Consider the following 27,338-nt stretch of genomic DNA (forward strand, 5'->3'; position numbering starts at 1 on the left):
TTCCTCCTTTTTTTATTCGTGCCCTCTCCCCCTTTTCTCTTATTACTCTCATTTGTGCGTCTTTCTATCAATAGCCACCCTTCATCTCGCTGTCTCACTTGGCATGTCGCCCCATGGAATCAAACACTTCTCCCATTACACTTAACCTCTCCCGTTCCTCATCTCCTCTCCTCTGCTGTCATCCGTGTTTCCTCTTTTGCCTCAGCTTTTAAACACAATATGAAACGATGAAAAAGAACTTGGGGATAAGATTGGATTTCATATACAGTGGGGCAAAAAAGTATTTAGTCAGCCACCACTTGTGCAAGTTCTCCCACTTAAAAAGATGAGAGAGGCCTGTAATTTTCATCATAGGTACACTTCAACTATGAGAGACAGAATGGGGGGAAAAAATCCAGGAAATCACATTGTAGGATTTTTAATGAATTAATTGGTAAATTCCTCGGTAAAATAAGTATTTGGTCACCTACAAACAAGCAAGATTTCTGGCTCTCACAGACCTGTAACTTCTTCTTTAAGAGGCTCCTCTGTCCTCCACTCGTTACCTGTATTAATGGCACCTGTTTGAACTCGTTATCAGTATAAAAGACACCTGTCCACAACCTCAAACAGTCACACTCCAAACTCCACTATGGCCAAGACCAAAGAGCTGTCAAAGGACACCAGAAACAAAATTGTAGACCTGCACCAGGCTGCGAAGACTGAATTTGCAATAGGTAAGCAGCTTGGTGTGAAGAAATCAACTGTGGGAGCAATTATTAGAAAATGGAAGACATACAAGACCACTGATAATCTCCCTCCATCTGGGGCTCCATGCAAGATCTCACCCCGTGGGGTCAAAATGATCACAAGAACGGTGAGCAAAAATCCCAGAACCACACGGGGGGACCTAGTGAATGACCTGCAGAGAGCTGGGACCAAAGTAACAAAGGCTACCATCAGTAACACACTACGCCGCCAGGGACTCCTGGCCAGGGACTCCCCTGCTTAAGCCAGTACATGTTCAGGCCCGTCTGAAGTTTGCTAGAGAGCATTTGGATGATCCAGAAGAGGATTGGGAGAATGTCATATGGTCAGATGAAACCAAAATAGAACTTTTTGGTAAAAACTCAACTTGTCGTGTTTGAAGGAGAAAGAATGCTGAGTTGCATCCAAAGAACACCATACCTACTGTGAAGCATGGGGGTGGAAACATCATGCTTTGGGGCTGTTTTTCTGCAAAGGGACCAGGACGAGTGATCCGTGTAAAGGAAAGAATGAATGGGGCCATGTATCGTGAGATTTTGAGGGAAAACCTCCTTCCATCAGCAAGGGCATTGAAGATGAAACGTGGCTGGGTCTTTCAGCATGACAATGATCCCAAACACACCACCCGGGCAACAAAGGAGTGGCTTCGTAAGAAGCATTTCAAGGTCCTGGAGTGGCCTAGCCAGTCTCCAGATCTCAACCCCATAGAAAATCTTTGGAGGGAGTTTAAAGTCCGTGTTACCCAGCGACAGCCCCAAAACATCACTGCTCTAGAGGAGATCTGCGTGGAGGAATGGGCCAAAATACCAGCAACAGTGTGTGAAAACCTTGTGAAGACTTACAGAAAACGTTTGACCTCTGTCATTGCCAACAAAGGGTATATAACTAAGTATTGAGATGAACTTTTGTTATTGACCAAATACTTATTTTCCACCATAATTTGCAAATAAATTCTTTAAAAATCAGACAATGTGATTTTCTGGATTTTTTTTTCTCATTTTGTCTCTCATAGTTGAAGTGTACCTATGATGAAAATTCCAGGCCTCTCTCATCTTTTTAAGTGGGAGAACTTGCACAATTGGTGGCTGGCTAAATACTTTTTTGCCCCACTGTAATTTGTATTACTTGCAAAATATACTGTACAGAGTAAAACTGTGGGATAATCTCAATCTTTAATGAAACATCTAACAGAAACAGAAGGAAAAGTAACTCAAAATACCTTAAAACTTAGCGTTGCACACTCACTACTGTCAAGTCATAAAGCTTACACAAAAGAGCCCATACACAAAACCCACATGTTGAAAAAAGATAATGCAGCTGGATGGATGGATAACACAAGACTTGATGGGTGAGAGATATATGAATGACAGCCTCGGCTGTGTCCAAACGCCGTATTCTGGGCCTCCACCTCTGTGACATGTCACCAAAAATGAGGCAAATCATCGGGAATCTAGTGACGAGAGGGCATACGCTGCTTTCATTTCACTTGTGTTTAAGAAATAAATGACTTTCAGGATATCTGCTCACAGATTAGGATAAATCCACCAGTTAGCTTTTTAATCCTCCACGCAGATCTCAGAGACCAATAGGATCAAGGGTTTTGGACAAATAGAAAAGTGCAATTCATTGAACAGTAAACACATTATACTTCCTCGCCTTGTTATTTTCTTTCATTCCTTTCTTCTTTTTCTCCCTCAGTATATCCCTGTGTTCAATTGTGTGGGCGTTTTCTCCATGGGGTCAAGTTTCACAATGAAGACGAACAGCTGATTATATCAAACAAGCAACCATCTGTAATTATGTCTGATTTACATTTAGCAAATGGAAGGGAAAAGAACAGAGAGAGAGATTGAGAGAGAGATGTAGAGGGAAGGGAAAGATAGACACCTACAGCTTAATTAGGCCTAGTCTCTCTCTCCAGCTCCTCTTGATATTGTTATCCTGGCTACCCTGGGAGGCAATAAGCCATGAAAATGGAACTGCCTGAAAATCTGTAAGTAAAAGGATGAGTCTGATCATTTTAATACGGTGCCCTGTTTTTACATATTTTGAGTTTGAAATGACTGCTAGGTACCAAAACCTTTGGAATTGGTCTGGTAGATTGCCTCAGCCATGAAGTGGGGCAGTGAATGAGCCACAATAGCTGTGATGTAATCCTTCTGGGCAAACTGTGTCCATAAAAGTGCTTGTTTTTTCTACTGACAGGCTCAGACTGTGAAGCATCTGATAACACAACAGAAAGGATCCCTACAGCTAAACATCTGTAAGATTCTTTTGTTATAAACCAGAAATAGATATTATATCACTCCCTTCAAAGCCACCAGACTCCACTGACAAAAACAGTAGTTTTACATGTTTCTACAGACAGTTTGTGTTATTGAGTGACTTTGGGGTTTGAAATTTTTCATTTGGATCCAACACAAAATTTGTGTAACAAACAATATCACAAACTAGCAAACCCATTGAGGTACATCAGCCACTCCCACATTCTGTAAGGTAAAACTGCTGTTTTATTCTGTGGAGACTGGTGGCTTTGAATAGCACGATACAAACAGAAATGATCTTACAGGTGTATCTCTGTAGGGATCCTTTGCGTAATGTTGCCATAATCTTGGTATCAATCTAAGCCTGTCTAAAAAAAAAGCACTTTTATTGGGCGCAATTGCAGCCATCGTAGCCCGTTTGCCACACATTCTCAAATGCAATACATTCGACCTGTTCCAAAAGTTTCTGTACCCACAAGTCATTTTGAAACCAAAATATGCAAAAATTGGGCCGAGGTGTAAAAAATTACCAAGTTATTAACCAAGTTATCCTTGGTCGGGCACATCATAAACTCGTGCACACACTTAGTCTGGACACGTGGAATCCTTTTTAAATGTAGAAATTATGACATTACTGCTTGAACATAATTTTGCAAGGAATATCAGAGTAAGACCAGCTGATTACCAGCCAGTTGGGAGGAATACATTAACTCTTGTTCTGATATTAGTGGGAACAGAATTATGACTTGTGAATATTCATGACCTAACGCCTGACAATCTGTATGGAAAGTGTATGGCTACTGATTTGCATGCGAGAAAGATTTAGTCAGAAATATAGGCACAGGTTTCTTCCATCTGTGTATGCATAGGTAGGATGAAAAAAAAAAAAACAACTACTCGGTCTGATGTCTTATTTAAGACAAATCACGTTTCTATGACAATTACTGTTTCTTTGCATGGTTAGTTTTGTTGGGTCACCATACAATTGTAAGTGAACAAATTGTACCAACATGAAACTGTATGTGATTGTATGTGATTTATCCACATTATTGTCTTACTGATGAACACATAAGGCAAACTGTACACAAGAGAATGATTAAACCAGTCACCTTGAGTATATTTTCACATATCAGCAGCAGGTACAGTGTAACACTCCATCAGAGTAAAAACATTGTCGTCATTCCAAATATCTTAAAAACTTTCCGGCATACACCATCGCCAAAAGTGGCCAAAAAGACTCCTACCAGCCTGAAGAAATCCCTGGTCATGAACACCCATTTACTGATGGCAGCCCAAGGAGGAAAGCAGAAGAATGGGATGAAAGGTAAAGAAAAAAAAAAAGATAATCCTAATTGCTAAAAAAAGTTCCACACACCTGAGCCAACCCTGATTACACAAATCTATGCCTAGATTTAACCCTTAATTTAACCTGCACTTATTCTAAAACCAAATGGCATTACTCTGTAAAATATCAACAGGTCGAAAAATAAAAATAAAAAAAAAAACAACTAGGAGACACACACTCGTACTGACAGAGGGCTGTTCCACACTTGTGCTTCTGAATAGTCCATGAGGAGAAAAACCCACTGACAAACAAGCAGAAAATAAGTGCAAACATCTGTGACTCTCACTTCACCTATTCTTCCTATTCTTCTGCTCTTCCCTCACTTCCTCCCTCTGTCACTTCATAGACACGCCTCCCATTGCTATCATTGGCAAATGGATCCCTGAGGGAGTGGATGATTGACAAGTGTGCCGCGATAACGAACGCGCGCACACACGCGCGCGCACACTTGCGAATACACACCATGTAAGGAAGCACACATTCAAATGCAGGCATACACACAGATGATTGGCAGGCATGACATGAGTCTGTGACACTCCAATGACTTCCTGTCATGATGCTTGACTGGCAGCTGGTGGATCCTTCCCCCCCTTTCATGTATGTGCTCTCTAATTATGAAACAATGACAGGCAATGTCTGGGTAAGACAGGGATTTTCCTGCATTAAGAGCTATCTTACACATATGTTGCGTTGCCTTTATCCAAACCTAACGATGCTGTTTAACCTCTTAGCAGCTAAAAGCTGACAGCAGAATGATACATTAGTTTATCAAAAGAGATCAGTTAAGATCATCTTCCAAACTTTATTAGAAATACATAACTACTTGTGGATTTATTTCTTTTTAGGTATTTTTCTATTTTTTTAATGAATGATTTTGTAATTATTTGTTTACTTATTTTTCTATTTGTTTGCTTTCTGCATGTTTTGATTCTGTTACGTAAAATAGTGTTAAATACTGTTTCTTTGGTGAAATCCTTCCTATAAGGATTACCTTCTACGACTAAAGAAAGGGAGGGGGGAAAAAAGGATATGCTAGCTAATTAGCAATGGCCAGTAAAAACACCCCCACCATCAAGACTGGATAATAGTCCCAATGATGGAGCAATTTAAGGACTGAGAGAGAGGGACAGGAGAAAGAAGGAAAAAAGCAAATGGATGGGTGGGAAGTTGGGGGGGGTGTAATTATAGCGGACTCTGTGCTCAAAGAGAAAAATTGTGTTCTAATTGCAAGTTTTTGTGCTTTTTTTTTTCTATTCATAGGGTCTTTGGTTGGTGACTGTATTCCCCAATCATGTTGCTCTTAGAGTTTCAGGTTTTGCTAAGATAAACACACCTTCAGACACACCTAAATAACATTTTCTAATGAAAGCGGACTGTCAGCACACATATATGCACATGGACACACCTACAAAAACACACATACATGCACACAGAAAACAGAGCAGCGGAGGCTAGATGGAGCCACACAGGCGACTGTGCATTTATTATCATAGATTGTCATAAATTCACACCATTTTAAATCTGAAAATGAGCAGCATGCACACATACTTTATAGCACACATCAACAACTACATAAACATGATGCACTAGCAACAGAAGCGCCAGCCCCTCTTTGCTTCTGGTAGACCTTGTGCATTCCCAGTCTCACCTAATAGATTACCATATTTTCATTTGTACACACGGTCCCACTCCTTCTCTCTCAAAACCAGCCACACACACACACACACACACACACACAGATGCTAGAACAGCTCGGAGATCCACACTCTCAACCCATGTTAATTATGTTTGTACAGCGTTACGTTATGGTTGTAGGTGTGTGTAGGTGTGTGTGTGTGTGTGTGTGTGTGTGTGTGTGTGTGTGTGTGTGCAAAATGAATGGGCTACCAGATTTGTTTGAATATCTCCTTAATGATTTGAGAAAGAAAGAGAAAAAAAAAAGACAGATCAGAGGGGAACAAGGGGTCACACAGCAGCAAACAATTTAGTGACACACACACACACACACACACACACACGGCATCTGAGGATTATTCACAGCAGCCTTGTGCCAACTATGTGACAACCATCTGACTGTGTGACCAATCATGTTTTATTACTACATGAATATTCATGATGGTAGATCGGTACATACACACACACACACACACACACACACACACAGATGATTGGCACATCTGATTGGCAGGTGGCAGCAGTTTAGATGACAGAGCCAGCTGTCCACTTTAAATGGCATTTTAAACACACATTCAGAGTCTGACTTTAATGTCTGGGTTAACGGTGTGATTGAAACATTACAGTCATCACATTAAACACTTATAACCTTCTACACCACATCATCATTAATGCGAAGAAGCAAATTGCAACCTGGTCTTTTTGGTCTTTGCTGTGTGATTCGGATAGAAATAAATTAGGGAAGCGTCGACTCCCTCAGTTCACTGTCAACCAGGAAAGATGTGTGCGCGTTTTTTTTGGGGTCTATATTGATGTGCAGGTTGTCCAATCGGTGGGTTTGGATTAGCTTAAGCTACTAGAAAATATTATAGCGGGTGCGATCCAGTGGCTGACCCATGCATGCAGTGAGCAACCACGATCTACTGTTTTGTTTTTCATTCATTTTATGAAATCACTTCCACTAAGCAGGTTATAATTTTGCCAGTTATGAAATAGGAACAAAAACAGACACCTTACTAATACTCATTTATTCAGTCATTTAGAACAATTCCTCCTGTGACATGTAGTGGCAGCTACTGACACCTGACATCTAAGCAGCAGACTGACATCTGACTCTGACTGAAGAATAATGCAATTGAAATGGAAATAGTACATGGTATTATTAAGTACTCAAAGCAGTACTCAGTATTGGCGAGTATCAGAATATATGGTCTTATATTTGGTCTGAAAAACAGTGAGAAGACTTCTACAGTAACAACTGGAGAAAGATTCAGTATTGGAACATTAGGGTGATACTACCAGCAAACATAATGTAGTATTTGATAAAGACATCTTGTGTGTCAATGTGTGAACCAACCAATGATAAAGATGGACATTTACTACTGTACAACCAGAAACCTTGGAGTAAGGTTGAGTATCCAGTGCCACCTCTCTGCCAGACCATTAGGCCAATCAAAGCCGACTCAAGATGAATATGACAAATCAGCAGCTTGGCCTAGATTGAACTGTTCTGAATAGCACCAATTTGCCTTCTCAGTCTACAACCATTACACACAATCAAATGCAGATAGGGAGCTGGAGCTGGAGGGAGCAGACTGAGAGGAAAAATTGGAATGATGCAAAGATGGCGGGGAGGGGCTAGAGAAAGAGGGAAAGAGGGTAGAGAAATATGGCTAGAAAGAGTGGAGGGAGGGAAAGGGTGAGATTATCACTGGGCTCTAATCAAGGCCCTCTTAAAATGATGAGGGATGGCATGTAGAGGAAAGGTCTGATATATCCTTGGGTGTATTATATGGTTTCTTAAAGCACTTAAGGCCAGACATGATGGGGGAATAGGAGGTTAGATGAAAGGACGGATGGAGGAATAGGTGCACAGAGGAAAGGCTGGGTTAAATTTAACTGCAGATATTCTTGGGTGTGCTGCGTAGGCTGTCCATCTCAAAGGGAGCGGTAGATAGACGGAGAGATGGATGAACAAAGAAAGACGGGATAGGGCATATCCTTCCCTGAGCCACTTATAACACTGCTAAGATGGTAAGACAGTGATGGAGTGAAAGAGGTGGGGAAAAAAAGATTTCTTTAGGTGTGTCATGTATTGCCTTGGAGCTGTAACGGGAAAGGAGTAATAGAGGATTGTGGGAAAGACGGAGGCGGAGAAGGAATGATGAAGATCCTCAGGTGTGTAATCTGTGAATTTGTATGAATATATGACATTGTGCCACCAGTGATCCATTGGTTATACATAGTGGTCCATGCTAACACTGGAAAACATCAAATGAGAACCAGCCTAGAGTACGAAGAGCAACAATGAGCTAAGATCCAGACCAGAACAGGATAAATCTATGATCGTGTTTGACTGCTGTGAGGAAAGTTTTCTCTTCTGATATTAAATCACAAAACGAGTATGATTAAGGCACGGTAGGAAAATGCATCTGTACCGCAGAGAGACGGAGATTCTCTAACTGTGCACCATTTTGGAATCGGTCATAACGGATGAAAAACATTTTATTGCTGCTCAGTGATGATTTCAATCTGTTAATCTGCAGCTGCCTCTTTGTTTTAGACATTCATGGTAAAAGCCACAACACGCTACAATATCTGGCACCTGGTAGCAGAGAGAGTTAGAGGGAGAGAGAGAGAGAGAGTTAGAGAGAGAGAGAGCAGTGGAGAGTTAAATATGTTACTAGAGCAAAGAAGAAGACGTTTTTTGTTCTCTCACAGGCAGCATCAGTAATGAATTTTAAAACTTATTTTGCCACTGAAGCCTTAACGATCACCGAGAGCGCGAGGGACACTCCGCCCTGCTTCTCATAGTGGATCAACTGATGCATTTTCACATCATTTAATCATCATTTACTGTTATTAGAGCGCAAATTCGGCCGCCTGTTTCATACCGCCCCGACTGTGCACAAGCACTGATTGACAGGCCGTTAAATTGGGGCTCTGGATATTCATTTATTCATCATTCATGATCTCACCTTAATGCTAATCCGACAGCATTAACTTCAGACTTGTGTCAAATTGTAAGTGATACAGAAATGTTACTGGGTCTGACCTAGTAAGACTGACGTTGAGAATTTTACATAAAAGTGACCGAGGCGCTGCCTAAATTAAAGCAGACGAGTGCGTGTCTGAAAGTGGCTTCTGCTGGATCTGCTGCACCATCTGCCTCAGCTCTCTCTTCTGCACTACACTGCAACAGGTAGTGGTGGCTTACATACACATATTTTCTGTTGCGTCACTTATTACATCGTTCAATCTCTTATTCATTTGCTTTTGAGGTTGTTTGAGAATTCCTATTAAAGGAATGATATGAATGACCAACAGGTTGGCTGCATCATTCGTTAAGAAGTATTGGACCCTTTTTCTGATGTAGAATTGACCTGCGATTGAAGCCGATATTCTGAAATTGTAAAACATAACATTTACGTCAAATTAAAGTGTCAGTTCACCTAATTCAATATTACCACGAGTGGCGTTGCCATGCGGACAATTTATTTGCACCTGTTTTAAGACGCCAGCTGCCAATGCAATAAAATGGAGATGAATAGGCCTTTATTTGTGATGCATTGCGGAAATGATTTGTAATAAACTCAACAGCAAGGTCTCTTTATAAAAAAGCCCATAATAATCCACAGACCTTGCTTTAGATGCTTTTCACTATTTCTATCAACGGTGGAGTAAGAAACAGTTTTCAATTAAATACATTGCTAGCAAGGAGATTTGGGTGAACTGAACCTTTATCAAGTTTGAAGTACAGGGGCTTTCTCCCATGCTCCAAGGTCTCTATTTCCTTTGAGCCTTGAACTGCATTATTAAGCTAAATGTTACTTTAAAAAAATGCAGTAATTCTTCATACAAGGACTATTCATACTATGCTGTTCATGCATACTAAAAGTGCATATTGTCCAATGATGGACAGATATAACATGGCTCCAGACTGAGACTATGTGATTGTGCGGATTACAGTTTCATGTGGCCACATTCAGGCACTTGCATGATGATTATAATCAATGGTTAGAATGGAGACCTGAGTAGCTGATGGCTTTTACCTCAGTAGGAACTGACATTTAAGCAGGTACGCAGGTAGATAAGCAGGTAAGTAGGTCAAACATTAAACTACAACTACAAAAGAAGGTGTCGAGGAACTTGGTGGTTTTGGTAGTTGTGTCACAGCAAATAATGAAGACACAGAGATGAAGTGAATATCCATTTTCCACCATAAAGGAAGGAACATACTACATAGTAAGCATACACCACATACTCCAATATTCCAATCCGTTCTCCATCCACTGAAAATTCCTCTTTGTGCGTAAAACTGATTTGACATAATTATGAACAGGCTTTGGTGCCTTAGGAACCATTCACACACTCAACTGTAAGACAATGACAGCCAGACATTTTAACATATCATAAAAGGAATATCTATGTCCACCATAAGAGAAAGTCTTACTACTGACTAAATACTAAAGAGAGAGTGAAAGCACACTTAAGTCAGGAATGAGGAAAACAAGGTGGAAAAGAGGTGAAGAAAAAGGTGGAGGCTTTCAAAGAAAAAGCATTGAACCTACTCAATCAAGTAAAATGAGTGCTTATTAGTCTAATTGCCTAATATTTCACTTTAAATAACATGCAATTTTGAGATGTTATCATTCTGATACGATCTGACTTTGAAATCTGGAAGTGTTTTTCTGTGTTCTGGTTCATACAGGCTGCTTTTGTGAGTGTATTTTGAAAGGCTGCAGCTGTATTTTGTAGATCAAACTGCATGTAAGTGTTTTTCTTAAGATATGTATCTATGTAATGGTCATGTGAAATCCCATTTCAGAAACAGCCACAGGGAGAAGAAAAAAAACTGATATTAGGTAGGAATCAAGGTAGAAAGTAAAAACTGCTCCGTGAAACATTTCATCCCAATCATGCTGCATCTACCTACGGCACATTCACACAGAAGATAGAGGGTTAAAGTTAATCACATGAAATAGTTCTGACAGATAATTTTCAGCACCTCTTAAGGAAATTGGGGCACCACTGAGTGGTCTTTGTGTGCCTGTGAGCATGTGATAGTGTTTCACGAGGGGAAAAAAAAGACCTCAGTGTTCATGTTTAAGGGTTATTTTTGTCTGATAAAAACTGAATGCATGAGGGGTGTAGAGATTGTCCTAATTTGTGTATCGGCCATTCTGCACATACATGAACACACAAAAAAGGAGCATAGGATCACAAACACATGATTAAGACCAACAGTTTAAGGAATAATTATCCCAAAGCCTCTCCCTCAAACGCACACAGTTACGTACCTCAGCAGGCCAAAGCCTATTTTCTTGCTCTTCTTCTCTGTCTCTTCAGGCTCCTCTGCTTTCTTTTTCTCTTTCTCTTTTCCTTTCCCCTTCGTCTTTTCCTTCTTCCTTGTTTTCGCTTTCTTTTTTTTGTCTTTTTTGCCTTTCTCCTCTACCCGATCACCCACTCCCTGGCGGGATGAACTACTTGCAGGAGTGTCCCGGCCTGAACTTGGCTCCGAACCATCATCTATGGGGAACAGATAAAGAGAGAGATGGGGTTAGAGGGAGTGGAGATGTGGGAGGGGGGGCTTCATGGAAGCGCTAAAACGTTATCTATTTACTTTATTTATACAACTTGCTTGCCTGCTAGGATGTCACAAGCCCACCAACCACAACATGATACGACATCCGATTAGGTTTATGCAGTTGTGTTGCCATGTTTACTTTCCATGATGTTTTTGTGGGTTGAAGAGACAAACCATCACATCAGATACTTTATCATTGGTTTGTATTGACATGATGCTGGGTGTTCAGCATTGTCAATAATTATCACTGAGTTATTTTAATTTCAAAATTAACATGGAGAAGTCACTTCTATAAAGAGCGGGCTCCAGTGGTAAATAACCAGGAATACTAGGCATTTAGCTAATACTCTTTGCCAGAGTGACTCGTTATAGTAGTAAAATCTTGCAGAATTCCAAGCATATCACAATGGAGTGGAAACACATACCGAGTTATCACAAACTCAAGCACGCACACAAACAAAAAGGAACAATTACACAACAATGTACATATCCACAAATGTACCACATACACACAGGCACATGATGCCAAACGTTTTCTACTCGACATCTCCATGACAGATTTATTAGCTTCACAGCAAATTAATTAACTCTTAGAATTAAACAATCTAAAATGGTGAAAGTATAAACTGTGATGCCTCATTACTTCTTCAAAAGACTGGAGGCCTGGCCTTGAATTACAATGATCGCACACACTAACAGACACACATACCACACACACACACTGAACACTTGTCAGATTTCATAAGATAACCAAACCAAATTAGTTACCTCAAATAAGATTTAACTTTGTGTGGATATTCACTTCAGGCTTAATTACAAAGACTGTCCAGCAATAGAATGGAACTGTAATTGTGTGTGTATATGTGTATGTTTGCAGACATACAGTGTCATGCTTGTGCATGACCTGGTTGAGGAGCTCAAAACTTAAAATGATCACAGCAGACATCCCTATGAAACATTTTATATATTTTTCTTCAGTTTAAAGTGATCAACTATGTATCTCTGTGTGTGTGTGTGTGTGTGTGTGTGTGTGTGTGTGTGTGTGTGTGTGTGTGTGTGTGTGTGTGTGCGTGTTTGTTTCAGAGCAAGACTGAGACAAATAAAGTAGTGCACACACTAAACCAGTCAGTAAGCACAAAAAAAGCAATATGTTGAAGGAGTTCTGGACACCCTTTGTGAACATCACCAAGCCTCCTTCGCAAATTTAATCTCGCTCTTAAATTTGATCTTAAAAAACAAACTGTAAATTTGCGGAAACCCTTCATCTGTTTTAAAGAATGTGCACGTACAACTGGTTTATTCTGACCCACATGTACTATTTGGTGAATCAAATTGTAAAAATTAGATGTTGGTGGCAGCAACATGTCAGTACATTAGAAGAAATGCAACAATGACCCCACGGGGCCCAATGAAAATCTCTCTTGAGCAGGCGGGTTTGAACTTTGCATGGGGATGGGCAGTCAAAAAGTAAGATGGGATGAGCACAGCCCAGGACAGGGGGGCTCTGTGACGGGTGACTAAAACTGTCCAGTAGATCAGTCCAAAGGATATTAAAAGACCATCCCCAGCCACAACACACAAAGACTACAGAGCAGCTTCTTTCCTCAGGCTATAAGACTCCTTAACTCATCCTCCACTTTCCACCATCAAAACCTTTTTTTTCCTCCTTATGTAGCAATTGGGACGGCAACTTACATTTTGTTGTGAACCCTGAAAAGTTAAAAAATATGAAATGTTTTATATATTTTGTACTTTAATAGAAAGAGAATGACAGATACAACTGTTCAACACTATAATCCGTCCCAGCTGACATGAGACATCAAAGCCAATGACTCAAATTCCCTGTTGAATAGTCCCTCCTGACAACTAAATTCATTGGAAACTGTGAAGCACTGTGGTATTAGCTGAACTCTACTCCACACACGATGCATCAGCTACACATGAACTCTGACTGAGTATTCATTGTGCAGTGTGTGCCCTACTAATGACCAGGTAATGGCTCTACAGGTTAAACTGCTAACCCACCTCTAAAAAAACTGACTACGTTTGACATTGAAATGAAGATTTAAGTCCAAGCAAAGGTGACAAAGAGACACGAAAGAAAGAAAGAAAGAAAGAAAGTGTGCTTCAGAGATCTGCTCTCTGTCAATTAACAGCAGCTCTCAAAGTGTTGAACATTTAGAAAGATGGTGACAGATGTGTCCACTGCGTGTGTGGTGTTGACATGCTCTATTAGTCCCATCCTGTGTGAGTGCAGAGATCTGAAACAGCCCGAGTCATTACTCTGGTGGTGACTGATAAGAGTTTGCTGCTAATAACACAGCTGGGAATTGAAATGCACCTCCCAGTGAAACAAACCGAGCAGCTACCATTTAGCTCCTGGATAAATATTTAAAGGTTAACCTCAGATGAGAATTTGCAAGGCAATGCTGCCGCTTTGCTTTATGCAGTATGTGTTGACACGCTTGAGTCATGGTGCTCTTCGAGTAATGCCCTAGCTCTCTTTGCTGGCAAACGTTCTGGGTTGCTCTATCGTAAACTAATCAGAAGTGACAACAACGGCCTAATCTGTGCTCAGCCTACTGTTGGCTCTTCAAAATAGCAGATATGGATGTTATTGGAGAATATATTCAACGTGGAAATAAGCCTTGAGTATGCATCACTTGCCATATAAGAAAAAATCCACCTAGAGGCACCGAAGAGTTATGCAAACCAGTAGATACGAATTATTTAGATACAAAATCCCAAAAGTCATTTTGGATATGGCTTATTTCTAGGGCTGTCACACAAATACACATAAATTTAAACATTCATTAGAAAAAAGGAGAAAAAGTTAACATTCAAACTGTAATTAACTTTTTGAATCTAAACATGGCATGACGCTATAAGCACAACCAACCAGTTTAAGTTATTTGCCTCATGATCCAGTGGAGAGCGCTCGATCAGCTATACCTATTGCATGCCCTAATGAACTATGACCTATCAGTGAACTAAGCTAGTAATGTTATGCTGTTTGCTAGGAAAATGGAGGACACTAGCAAACAAAGTGTGTGTAAGTATTTTTTGGTTCTACACCATATTTGGCAAAGCAACTAACAAATATGAGGCTGTTTATTTCGATCTTACTCTGCAATGACAACAGATCTGCAGAATCACCTGATAGCTTGCCTTCCAAGTGGGGACACCACAGACAAGCGGAGCAATATCAAGTGTACAAACACGACTGACTGCCTACTCTTCGATACACAGCTTCAGCAGGCCCCCAGCCAGAAGCTTGTAAAAAATGCAGTGAGATTCATGTGCCAGCATCTGTGAACATCATCACTTCATCATTTTATCCTATTAGAGAAAACTTGTTTAGTGAGGGAACAGTGACCTTGACCTTCGACCACCAAAATCTTATCAGTTCATCCTCGAGTCCAAGTGGATGCAAATTTAAAGAAAGCGAGGCGTTCCTGCAATAACGAGAATTGGACAACAACCTGAAAACATATTGCCTGCAGTCATGACTGTAACCAGCGTGGGGGCATAAAAACACACTAAAAACAGGCACAAACACCCCCAACTGAGCGCACAAACGCCTTCATGTTGCCTTACCGTCATCATCTTCAGGTGGCCCATCATAGGATTTATCAATGGCTGCTCTGAAGCTCTCGTTGCAGCCTCTTCCCCTGACCATATTTTGGCGAGGACGGTGGAATGGGAGAAACTCGTTTTTTCTGTTAACCTCTGACATGGCCGTCTGGAGACTCTCCAACGAACTGGACTTCTTCAAGCCGAGGGTAGGTCCCAGCTCTACGGGAGTCGATGGAGCTGGTGGGACAGAGAGAAACATAGACAACAGACTATAAGAGAGATGTGATGAGCAGGTGAGTTGGTAAGCTATGGTTCTGGTGCCTCACTTGAGACCATCAGGAGGACAAAATAATAAAATAATATAAATAAAAGAGCTGACATTTATTACAAATATGTTAAGGAAAACAATACATTTCTATAGTATCAAACTTGGATAACAGTTTCATTATGATTCTTCTAAAATGGCTGTGAGTGTGTTGTCGCTATGCAGGAAGTGTCCAATCTTGCCCACATCTAATCAGGCTGTCCAATGGGTTTATACTGCTGTGCCTTGCTCTGATTGGTTTAAAGAGCCTGTGGAGACACTGGCTAGGAGCCAGAAAGACTGCGACATGGCTTAACTCTGGAGAGCAGAGCCAGGAGGAAAAAAACAGTGATGCAGTTAACTATGCTGTTGAGGAGTTTGTGATGGATGCAAGGTCTGCTTCACTGTTACTGGTTCTCCATCCATCATCACAAGTATACTGTGAGAGATATTACTGGCGGAGGGAGGGATTCGGGAGAAAGGATGATGAAGAGGACAGCGATGTATGAGAAGACAGAGCAATAACGGAGGCATTCAGGGGAGAGGAAGGTAAATATTAGACATGTTGTGAAGATGCGTTATGAAGCTTCACAATTTCTCAGTACATAAAGTCCACAAGTGGTGTGCAAAAAGTGAGTATTTAGCAATTGTTGCTCTCCTGCAGCAGAAACCCAGCCAGAGCTAATGACATGCCAACTGCTGAGGTTGGACCAAATTCAGCCCCGAGCTCACTGTGATGTTCCCACCACCTGTGAGGATTGCTGATTGTACAACAAAAGAGGGGGTGACGGTAATGAGTGGTTCCAGTATGGTTTATCACCGACTGCCACCCAAAACAGGGAGATGCTGATGGTGAGCAAGATGGGGAGAAAAGGGACAACGGCAGACAGAGAGCAAATTAAGTTTCCTTTGGGGAATACCACGATGGCAGAGAGGAAGACAGAGAAAAATGGGGAGGAAGGGAGGAAGGCTGGGCGTTCTGCCAGCTCAAAATACTGGTAATCCTTACACACACACACACACATATACACACACATTTTGGATTCCTTGCTGGCTCTGGCTTGTCGATATGATGCCACTGTGATTCATGATAGCTAAACCTGCATCACTTTAGCTAATGATTCCCTATACACACGACTGCTCTTATTCGTGTGTGTGTGTGTGTATAAGGTTGTTTTTTTTTTTTTTTTTTTCTTATAGCAGAGGAGATGAGAGGGCTGATGTGACTTCCACATCTATTCAAGCCACCATTAACCAAACTCGAATACAAACACGCAAAGAGTAACAACAGACGTCGAATGAATGTATGCGCATTTCTAATGTAATGCCATAATGTGACACTCACATGTGTCAACACAGTCCGCATGGCATTCTGATGCATAGTGAAGTAGGAAAAGTCATACAAGTGCTATGTCACTAATCTATATTTATCTTTTTTGATACAGCTGAACAGATACACACATACAGAAAATAACAAAAGTTTTGTTTATGTAGCACATCCTGTAACAGTAAATCACATTATTCTGTCACATTCTGCCCACAATGCATGCATCGAGTAGTGATATTACAACATTTACACTATAGCTAGAGTTTCTTAGGCTCACCAAAGGAAACTTTCTGTCTGCTAAAAGATTTAGAAAAACAGGAAGAACAAAGTTTCCATGGGCATCAGTGAAATACAGTGCACGTTTTGTTCATGAACATGACACTTGCCTCCCACTGCATGTCAAAAGTTAAGGCGGTGTAAGCAAATTCAAGCCTACTATCTAGCAAAGCCTCCACACTTTTCAAACAGAACACAAACTCACTGTGAAATGTCGCCACAAAATGATATTCATTATGACACGTCAGTACAGGAACGGAGTTTTTGCACCACTGAACTTGAACAAATGTGCCCATGTATTTTCTCCAAGCCATCATCAAATCAAAGGTCAACGGGGTCTGCTCAGCATTTTCGTGGATGGCACAGGGTATGATGGGATGTCAGTTGCTTCATTTTAACATCTAATGCATGTGCATGGAAGCATCTGCATTTGTAATGACCACTGCTGATTTCCAGAGGCTCAACAGGACTGTGTGCCCTTGGCCACCAGTCTGAAACAAAAACTTTACTAGATCTTCAGCCAAAGAGCGCAGCACGTTTTTTAGTCTGAGAAAGATATAAAAAAGAATTTTTAAAGAGACATATCGTATGCATAAACAAATCCTCTGTTCTAGGCCTGAGACTGGTGTGGAATCTTAAGAAAAGTTACATACACTCATTTTAATCGATAATCCACCGTTTGAAAACTCTAAGGACCGAAGATTAGAGCTGCCAGTAACATTTGAGCCAAGACCACCAAATGCAGGAATAAACTCAGCATGAATTGTCCAGGATTTGTGATGTATTATTCCTTTTATTCACACTCTAATCAGAGTCCTGAAGTTCTTCGAGCCAACACGTTTTCAGTTGCCAACAACATTTTCAAAGCGTCCTCAAACTTAAAGCAGTCGCTGACGTTTTTATTTCATTTACAGTAATCCGGCCACTCTTAGGCTCAAAAGATTTCGATTTGTACACATCAGTGTTTACTCATGCATTGCTTTTCTTTAGATTAATACATTCCATATGAAATCTGTGTGTGACGATCCTCATCTAAATTCAGTTTTAGAGGTGGGGGGGTGGGGTCAAGGTTCACGTTCCACTGCAGATCTACAAAGTTTGAGGGCAATTACAGTCAATATAAGAAGTCTAACACAGAACAGCAAACAGCATGTATGCAGACATTGACCTCTGAGTCTGAACATATCTGTTTGCAGAGGGTCGGGAAGTGGGATGAAATAAAAAGTATTATAAATAGCTTAGTGGGATATCTGGGAATAAACAGTACACACACACACACATACATGTATATATACACACATACACACACACAAATATATTTCCACATATAACTACAAATGCACAGACACTGGGTGATGAGCATGCATCCACATACTCTAACACACACACACACACGCGCACACACATGCACACACACAGTCTCTCACACACACTAAGTATTTTGCTGTGAGTAGCAGGATTTGTGTCATAAATGTAATTACTGCTGTCCAACTGTAAGATGATAGAATTAAGCTGCTTTTAAAGAGAGAGAGAGAAATAGAGAGGGAAAGAGAGAGGGAGAGGGATGGATAGAGAGAGAGAGAGAGAGAGAGAGAGAGAGAGAGAGAGGATGACAAGCAGGACAAGACTAACAAAGTAGTTTGAGGGAGAGGATATGAGAGTGGGGGTTTGGCAGAGAGAAACAGACAGTGTGAGAGGATGCTATAGAAAGATAAACAAAGAGAATGAAAGAGAGGATGGGAGTGACAACAAGAGGGAGAGTCGGAGAGAAAAAAGCAAGGAAAAAAAAGAAATAAAAAAAAATTAAAAACAGAAACACAAAGAGAGAGAACGCCAAGCTATCCCAAGGCTATTTTGTTGGCAGGAAGGCAATGGGCTACTTTCAAAGTCAAAATTACACCAAGGAGCGGCTTAGCAGCAGGCTGCTGCAACAAAGCCAGCAGACTCAACAACAGCCCCAACTTCTAGTACACCAAATCATACTTTAGAAGCCCTCGTGTGAAGATGGAACTCAATTTCTGCTCTTTATTTCTACATAATACACACCCAGACACTGTTTCTTGAGTGAAGACAGAATTCGACTTCTCTCACTGTCCCATCAGTGGAAGTACCATCGTTTTCCAACCCAGAGTTTAAGAAAAATGCTCCATCACAGCCAAAATACTTAATGCTCCAATCCTGCCACTACAGCAGGATATTAGGAAACCACTGTTTTTTTTATTGATATATACTAAATTCTTTATAAAATGCACCCTAAATGCAATGACATCTTGATATTAGTTACCATAACGTACATGTTGTGTCCATGTTGTGGTTCGAGGCCTACAGTTACCACAGTATCTTTTCTTGTAAACAAGCAAGCACTCACACTCTCCCACAAACACACAAAACTCTTCCAAAATGAATCCATCACGGGGAATGTAACTGATTAGTTTCCAGGACAGAAACAAATGGCTTCCCTCCCTCTTTGCCTCTCTGTCTCAAGCATCATACAATATACAGCACAGCACATGTCAGCGATCAGTGTGTGGTGCCTGACAGAGATGAATGGCTGCACCAACAAGGAACGACAGCGCTGACCATCTCTTGATTACTGCTCACCTTTATTGGCTTACCGCACGAGATGGAGAGGGGTTAAAGGGCATTCAATATATAGGGAGTACACGCAAAGACAATGAAACGTTGGTGTGTGCTAAACACACAAGACAGGGGCAGAAAAAACATGCACAAGCAAAAGGTATTCATGATAAAGCACACACATCTGTACACATGACACACAATCTGAAGGACATTGATGAAAATGATGGAGATACAGGGGTTTCCTTAGTTCAGCTGTCTGAATTCAGAGTTTAAGAGCAATTCTAAAGAAGTAATGTGTGGTGGCATCAAGTGGCACAACCGCGTTAAACACACGTTAGACACGGGCGCGCACAAAGATGTACGGCTCCCCCTGCGACAAATGAATCCATCAATCCACATCAGCCTAACAAGGTGGTTTTCAGGTGAAAGTCTGAAAGAGCCAGAGAGATCAGGAAACAATGGAAGAAAAGAAACAGAGAGAGAAAGAGAAAGAGATGACAGAAATGCAGAGACAATCACACAGAGAGAGGGGGGCGGGGTGTGAGAGATTTGTCTCTCTAAAGACGCAGTTTTGGCAGAGCCTTGTCGGTTTGCGACTGTTGTAGTCAAAGTCAAACTTCCACCAGGGAGAGATTCAGACAATGGCCTGCACCAGTCTCCCTCAGCATCACACCGGCCCCCTGACACACACACACACACACACACACACACACACACACAAGCACATTTTCCGAGAGATGATGTTCGTTCTAAGCTCCTCTGCCTGTTTGTCAGCCTCTCTAAGCCTGAATGGCGTTGGCAAGACAGAGAGTGAGCAAGAGAGCATGGGAGAGCAGGGGAGTGGCCGAGAGAGAGAGAGAGAGAGAGAGACTGCTGATGGTGGGTGGGTGGGGGTGGGGGGCGCACCAAAACAAGGCAATACAAAGACATTAAAGCAGAAAACTACAACAAAAGCTGACAAGCATTTGGCCTATTGGGTATTTAATACCAGTTTACTGCATGAAAAACATAACTCGGGTGCATTTGTGTCCTCACAAGTACAGAGAAATGAGAATAATTCTACAACATTGGATCACTTCAGTCGTCACCACCTGTGGTAGGACACTGTTACGCATGCTTAAGAAGACTTTCTAACGAGTGTATAACCAAAGGCGTTTGTAGACATGCTCTCCTGACACCCACACACACACACACACACAGATCATCACCTTCTCCCTATCCCCGACAAGCTTTTCATCATTCCTCTGGATAATCATTGCTCACAATGTATTTTCACAAGGAAACATCTATGATGCACTAATTCTAAAACACACACCCACACACACACACACACAGCTGGCTTCACCACCAAAGGAAAACACAGTGAAAGAAACACAGCTGCAACCGTTTGTTTTATGCCCCGTCAGCAGTTTGTGTCTGACTGTACTGTCCTATTAAAGATATGGACTGATGTATTCTGCTTTTTATTCTGTGAATGTTTCACCATGACACTGTTGTATGTCTGTGTTGATCTTCTGTATATTATGACACTGACGTGAATGCTATCTAATTGTAATTAATTTGGAGCATCCCTTCTGTCACTGTAACTTCATTTCCCATGTTTCCTCTTCCCGAACTGATTTGATTCATTGTTGGAATGATTGAGCTCCCTTTACTCTGTGCCACCGCGAAGACATCAGGCATGTCTGACCACAAAGCCCAACACACACACACACACACACACACTCAAGCTGTGTATTTACATGGTTTCTTATTTTGTGTTAATATTTATAACAGCAGAATGCTGAATTGAGGATTTTTCTATGCAGCAGAGTGTTTATTAATGCCAAGAATCTTCTTTTTTCTTTTTTTTTTTTAATTTACTGAACAGAGTTCAAAATTCACTCAGCTGCAGCCTCCACACACAGGGAATGCGTTTAGTCACAAAAACACAGTCAGTCACACACACCCACTCACTTTCAGGGAAGGTTTCCCCACATGCATGCACACACACTTTGTAATGTGGTCTCCCATTTCCGTCACTTTGCATCTCAGATTCTGCAAAATTATAATATAATATGAAATCTTCCAAGGTTCACATTTTCCACAGGATGATGCAGACTTTCTATTACCATAACATTACCATAATGGTAATAATTTCATGTGTGTGTGAGTGTGTGTGCATGTACTTGTGCCGTTGCCCAGTGGTTTCTTGGGGTGTGGAGGGAAAGCTGGACCAATGCTGGAAGTGAAAACAGCATTCCCAGAAGTCATTGTCTTTAAATCCCCACCCCCCTCCCTCTCACCAAAGTCCATGCAGCTGTCTGACGTCTCAGCTCAGGGTTGTTGGAAGCCGTTCAGTTATAAAAAATGCATTAGAGCAAAGGAAAGTAGGTTGGAAAAAAAGTGTCATGCTTGCCGGGCACACACTCTCATTAAACAGCTCTCTGGCCTGAGTGTACAAAACAGGAGACACTTTGACGAGCAACAGGTAAAGGGAACTGAGTAAAAACAAAACATCTGGAAATCAAGCACAAAGAAAACAGATAGAGTCCCTTTAAGGCTTTAGCAATAGACATCCAACAGGCATATTACTGGGGAAAACAGCAACAAAGGTTGGAAACTATGGGCAGATTTCACCTGGCAACTTTCAGATTTCACTGCAACAGTTATGGCAACAGTAAACAAAACGTCTCAGTTACACTTGCTGAAATTGCCATGTTGTCTGTCCAAGCTTTCAGTCAATAAAAACAGTTATTGGATGGCGTAAACCTAATAAATTTTTTTTTTTTTGTTCTGCAGTATGTGTTCTAGACAGGTATAAAAACAAGTTGCAGCTCACAGCGAAGAGAGAAGAGATTAAAGAAAATGAAGTAGCACAACAAATCTTATTTCTTATTCCTCCTTCCTTACCAGGACTGATTCCAACAACTCCATGGGGGCACTGAAACTCCAGCTTCAAAGTTATCAATTTGGTCATTTTTGGTCATTTGAACAATTATACATTTGTTAGGGAATGTACACCACTAAAGGCCAAAGTCAAAGTAGCAAGTCCTGCATTATTTCTTCATCCAAGGGTTCCTGTATCAAAATCTAGTTGTTTTTTTAATTTAAACGAACTATTGTAGTTGATGTTGTGCTCACTTGGTGGATGTTCCTAAATATATTTGTGTGAGCAAGCATTTCCCAAGTAAGTCACTGATAATGGGACTGATTTCATTTAGTGTTCAGTTAATCGAGGTCTTTCCTTTACAGCCTTCTGACAGCAAACGGGGCCACATAAATGTTGTCGTAGTTAATAAAAGCTGACGGAAACATGAACAGTTGTTCAGATTCAGTTTGCTGGTAATAAAAAGCTTGGTTTCAGAAACCTACAGGAATATGCAGCCAGAGTCTATGACACTGGGGTTTTGTTCTGTTTTTTTTTTTTTCCCTTCCCCAAAAGCCGTACCTCTCCATGTTTACCATTTCAATCCCCCTGAAGTAATCGTCTTTTCCTGTACAAGATGTTCCCCTGCTTTCTTTTTTACATCGGTATATCTTGTCCAGAACACATGTAACCACTGTCCCAGGTTCGGGCTCATTCAGCCGGCTTTCTGGACGACAGGTGCACTTACAGGAAGGTTCAAACCCGAGATGGGAAACTGAAAACTCAAAGGGAAGGAAGATGTTGTGCTCGTCTTTTCAGCTGTTAGAAGAAGAGGGGAGTGATTTTTGTTTTATATTAGAGTTTCACTCTTATTAAACACCTGTTAAAACTTTGCCTTACATTCTTTCCATATCCTGTCTTATGTTCCTCTCTGTATATTGCCTTCCTTTCTCCCCTTAGAATGGTTTAGAATGGCACATAAAAGTCAGTACCACCCTGTATAAAGCACAGGCACAGCAGAATGTGGAAAAAGGCTGGACTGATTCACAACAATAAAGTGGCAGACTGCAAGACAGACACACATACAGTACAGCGGAATGAAATAGAGTGCTCTTACTTTCGAGTAGCTACAAATGAAATGGGGGAGACTTCAAGGCGAAGCGAAAAAGAAAAGTTTGACATCAAACTTGGTTTTATGAAGAGCGTGCATCCTACTAAGGTGAGAGGTTTTGAAGCATCATTCATCTCCGCTTCTCTCTGCTTCCTTTTAGGCGAACGTGTCCTCCCTCTCATTCCACCTCCTTCCCTCTCTTATCTTTAAGAACAAGCTCGCCAATGCATTTCTTTAAAGAGTGGCTGTAGCCGTGCCCTTCTCTTCTGTCTCCAGTCCTTCTGCGAATCTTACTTTCATCTGCACTTCAGATAAAACGAGGATGTCTTTGAGTTGGGAGGCACCGGGCAGCCAAGTGTATGGGAGAGGGAAGAGGCAGGATGGAAGAGCAAAGGTGAAGTGGCATAAAATAGACGGCATGGACACGCGCTATGAAGTGGACACGGAGTCCACAGAGTAATGATGGGGGCTAATCATTCTGATCTGTGATTCAGTGCTTACTAGGGCGCAAACAGATCCACATATCATCTCTGATCATCATCAGGTTTGCCTTGTCAGGTTTAGACCCATTGAGCCATAAGTGCAGGCCATGTTTCTGTTTCTTACCTTTCTATGGTATTTTCTTTTTATCTGGGACTTTATATCTTTTATTCCTTTGCGCTGATTCTTGGACCATTCTTTTTTTTAAATAAGGTAGTAATTTGTAAGTGTGTGTATGATTTTTAGCGTTGCTCTGTATCTATCACGCGCAGGTGTAGGCGCTCTGTATTTGCCTTACCTGCAGTGTTTCCAACCAGGGATTCAACGTTGCTCTCATCTGCCACTGAAACAAAAGAAACACGTGTCAATATCCATACAGTACACACACTAACGCACTTTCCACCGCTGTAAAGATTACTCCCTTCCTTTCACTCCTTGTACCTGGCTTGCCAACTGTGCTGTACTGCCCACATGTTCCTTACACCTAAAAATGTAAAACCTGTTTTAATCCTCTCCTTCCTGTCTTCCTCTCAGCCTCTCCTCCTCTCTCCATCTGTCTCTATTATTCTTTCTGTCCTGTTTTACAAGATGGCGGAGTAGCTGCTCATTTTTCCTGTGATGTTCGGTCAGCTTCGCTGCTACTGAAGCCATTTCCCTTCCTCCCTTCTCTCTCACTTCATTTGTCACTCACCCTCCCTTCTCTGCTTCAGTCTCTTATCCCCTTGCCGCTGCCCCTCAATCTACCCCTTTCACCTTCTGCCCTTTACCCTCACTTCTCTTCCCAGTGTTTTCATTTTGTCTTTGGTTACACTGATTTCATCCAGCGGTGTTCTCCTCCCTCTTTTCCCTCTTTTGATCGCCATTCTTTCCAGTATTACTCCTTGTTAATTCTCCTTTCACTTTCAGCCTCTACCCCAGACTTTCTTTTGCTTATTCTCCCTCCTTCCGAAAGCCACAAAGCAGCCCAGTGCCAACAAGGAACACATGGACTGGTAGCACTCAAACACACACACACACAATAAATACACACACACACACACACAAACCACAAAACCCAAGCAGTAACAGGGTTTCTCCCAGCAAATGCTTTTCTAATGAAAACCAAGCCTAAAGTGTAATTCTAGCTGCGTGTGTGTCTGACGGCATCTGTCTGCGGTGAATCAACATGACTGCTTCAGCAGCCTTTTTGTACTTCGTGGATCACTGTGTGTACGTGGCGTGTGTGTGTGTGTGTGTGTTTGCCTACTTCAGCAGATCTGCAGATGCCACGTGTGTGATGCACACAGAGGTGTGTTATTAGGGAGGCAGTCACAGACGGATCCAAACATGCAGATGCACATACAAACGCACTTAAACTCACATCAATACGAACACGTAATTCATTCCGGTTAATTCAAACACGGCCTACCGTGTGAAGGTTAATCATGACGCGAGTGAGAGAATTGGCATTGTTCTGTTTGTAATTTCGGTGAAAAAACTCAAATGGAAACTAATTTCAAGATATAAAGACAAGAAAAGGGACACACACCGACAGGGACGAAGGCAGAGGGGGAGAAAAAGAGCCAAAGATGGAGAGAGTGAGAAGGGTATTGAGGGAGTTCATAATTTGCAACCAATCTTAAATTATTCTTAAATTTTTAATTGGGCTGGGTTGGAAAATGAAATCAGGACAAATTAAATAAAAATGAAATTATGTAACTGACCCACGAATGAAATGCTGAGAATGCTTTTCTGTCTCTCTTTCTCTTTCTTTCTCTTTTTTTTCTTCACACAAATGCACACAACAGTTGAAATGGAGCATGGACTCATAGGCCCAAACAGTTGTGGTTATTACATTTTGTTAAAATGTAGTTCTCACAATGCACAAAGCACTTGTGTGACACTCAGTGAAATTATGATGTGCAGTAATTATAGACTATTATCAGCAATTGGATGACACAGTATTTACAGACATTAAGTGCATAAAGGTCTGAAATGAATAGCATTTTCAAACCAACCAAAAATTGCTTGCTGGTCTATTTTTGCATTAAAAACATAGCTAATGGGCAGAGTTATGTTTCCAGGATGATAAAAAAAAAAGACCAACAAAGTCAATGGCTGCATTTATAGACGGTGGAGCCGCATTTAACCTTATTTAAGCAGTTCTGCTGCAGCTTAAACGGTTCATTATCACTGTCCAATCAGAGGTAATCTAAGATGTAGTCCGCTCCACCCACCATTAGCACTGAAATCAAACTCAGTCACTGTTGCCAAGATGCTGGATTAGCCCAAACTATGCAATAGCACCTGATTTTGGATATTATAATTGGTTTTTCAAAGCACATTGAGAGTAAATCTGTCAATAATTCGCGCTTCTCCGACTTAACTTTTTACATCCCGCTACACTATCACATGAAATGTATGATGCAGAGAGTATTATACCATCATGGAGCCATCTGAGTGTCATCTGTGTTAAAGGATAATAATAATTAGTACAGCTGATTTGGTTTGGTTTTGAAAGATTAACCCGACTCTACCTTATTTATATGGCTGCGAGCATTTACATACAACAATACTAATTAGCTTAATCTGATTTACATGCGGTTACGGCAAAGGCAAGTACGCTGGCAAAGAAATATTTACTAATTGATGCTAAATCTAGCTCAGTTACCACATTAGCAACTTGGATTTATCACATCTTATCTAGTTGTTGCTTTATTGTTGTATTGCTATGTATTCCCAGAACATTCTCTCTGGTCTGTCAAAAATGTGATTATCGTACACAACCCCCGAGAAGCCCTAAGAGAGGGTGGGGTGATTTTTTGATTGAAACATCAAGTAAAAATAAAAAATAGCTTTGTGTGCTTTTTGTGCACTTTTTTTTTTTTTTTAAATTGTGTACACTTTCTTGGCTGCTGCATTCTTGTCTTGTTTTTTTGTGATGTGTGAGCAATCTGTCTTCCTGAACTTTATAGACAGAGGGCATGCTGGGAATAAGAAAAACAGCAGAGGGAGATCTAGCAGGATTTTAGGCTGGTCTGCAGGGATCTTACATCCTCCACCCACTGCACTCTTTCTGGATATAAAAAAAACATCTTCATCTTAGTTAAATGTTGTTCCCCTACTGTCGGTGAAGAAAAAAAAAAAAGAGAACAGAGAATCACATTTGTTAATGACTGCTATTATTACTGCTGCTGGATAGTTTTGGCGATGAATACACATCACGTCATTCAAGCAATG

The 27,338-nt window shown here is 41.1% G+C and overlaps 1 protein-coding gene across 2 annotated transcripts in view; it reads right to left on the reverse strand.

The window, feature by feature from the left end:
* Nucleotides 1-27,338, reverse strand: part of pard3bb (par-3 family cell polarity regulator beta b) — a 194,005-nt gene that overhangs the window by 70,885 nt on the left and 95,782 nt on the right. For both annotated transcript variants that reach the window (XM_070837742.1, XM_070837740.1), the window contains exons 18-20: nt 24,418-24,462; nt 15,215-15,430; nt 11,331-11,559 (exon numbers count right to left, since the gene is read on the reverse strand). In XM_070837742.1, coding sequence (XP_070693843.1) covers nt 11,331-11,559; nt 15,215-15,430; nt 24,418-24,462 — 490 coding nt within the window. The remainder of the gene's footprint in view (nt 1-11,330; nt 11,560-15,214; nt 15,431-24,417; nt 24,463-27,338) is intronic.

The sequence above is a fragment of the Pempheris klunzingeri genome, chromosome 10 (assembly GCF_042242105.1).
Source record: "Pempheris klunzingeri isolate RE-2024b chromosome 10, fPemKlu1.hap1, whole genome shotgun sequence".
In the NCBI taxonomy this organism is placed as follows: Eukaryota; Metazoa; Chordata; class Actinopteri; order Acropomatiformes; family Pempheridae; genus Pempheris; species Pempheris klunzingeri.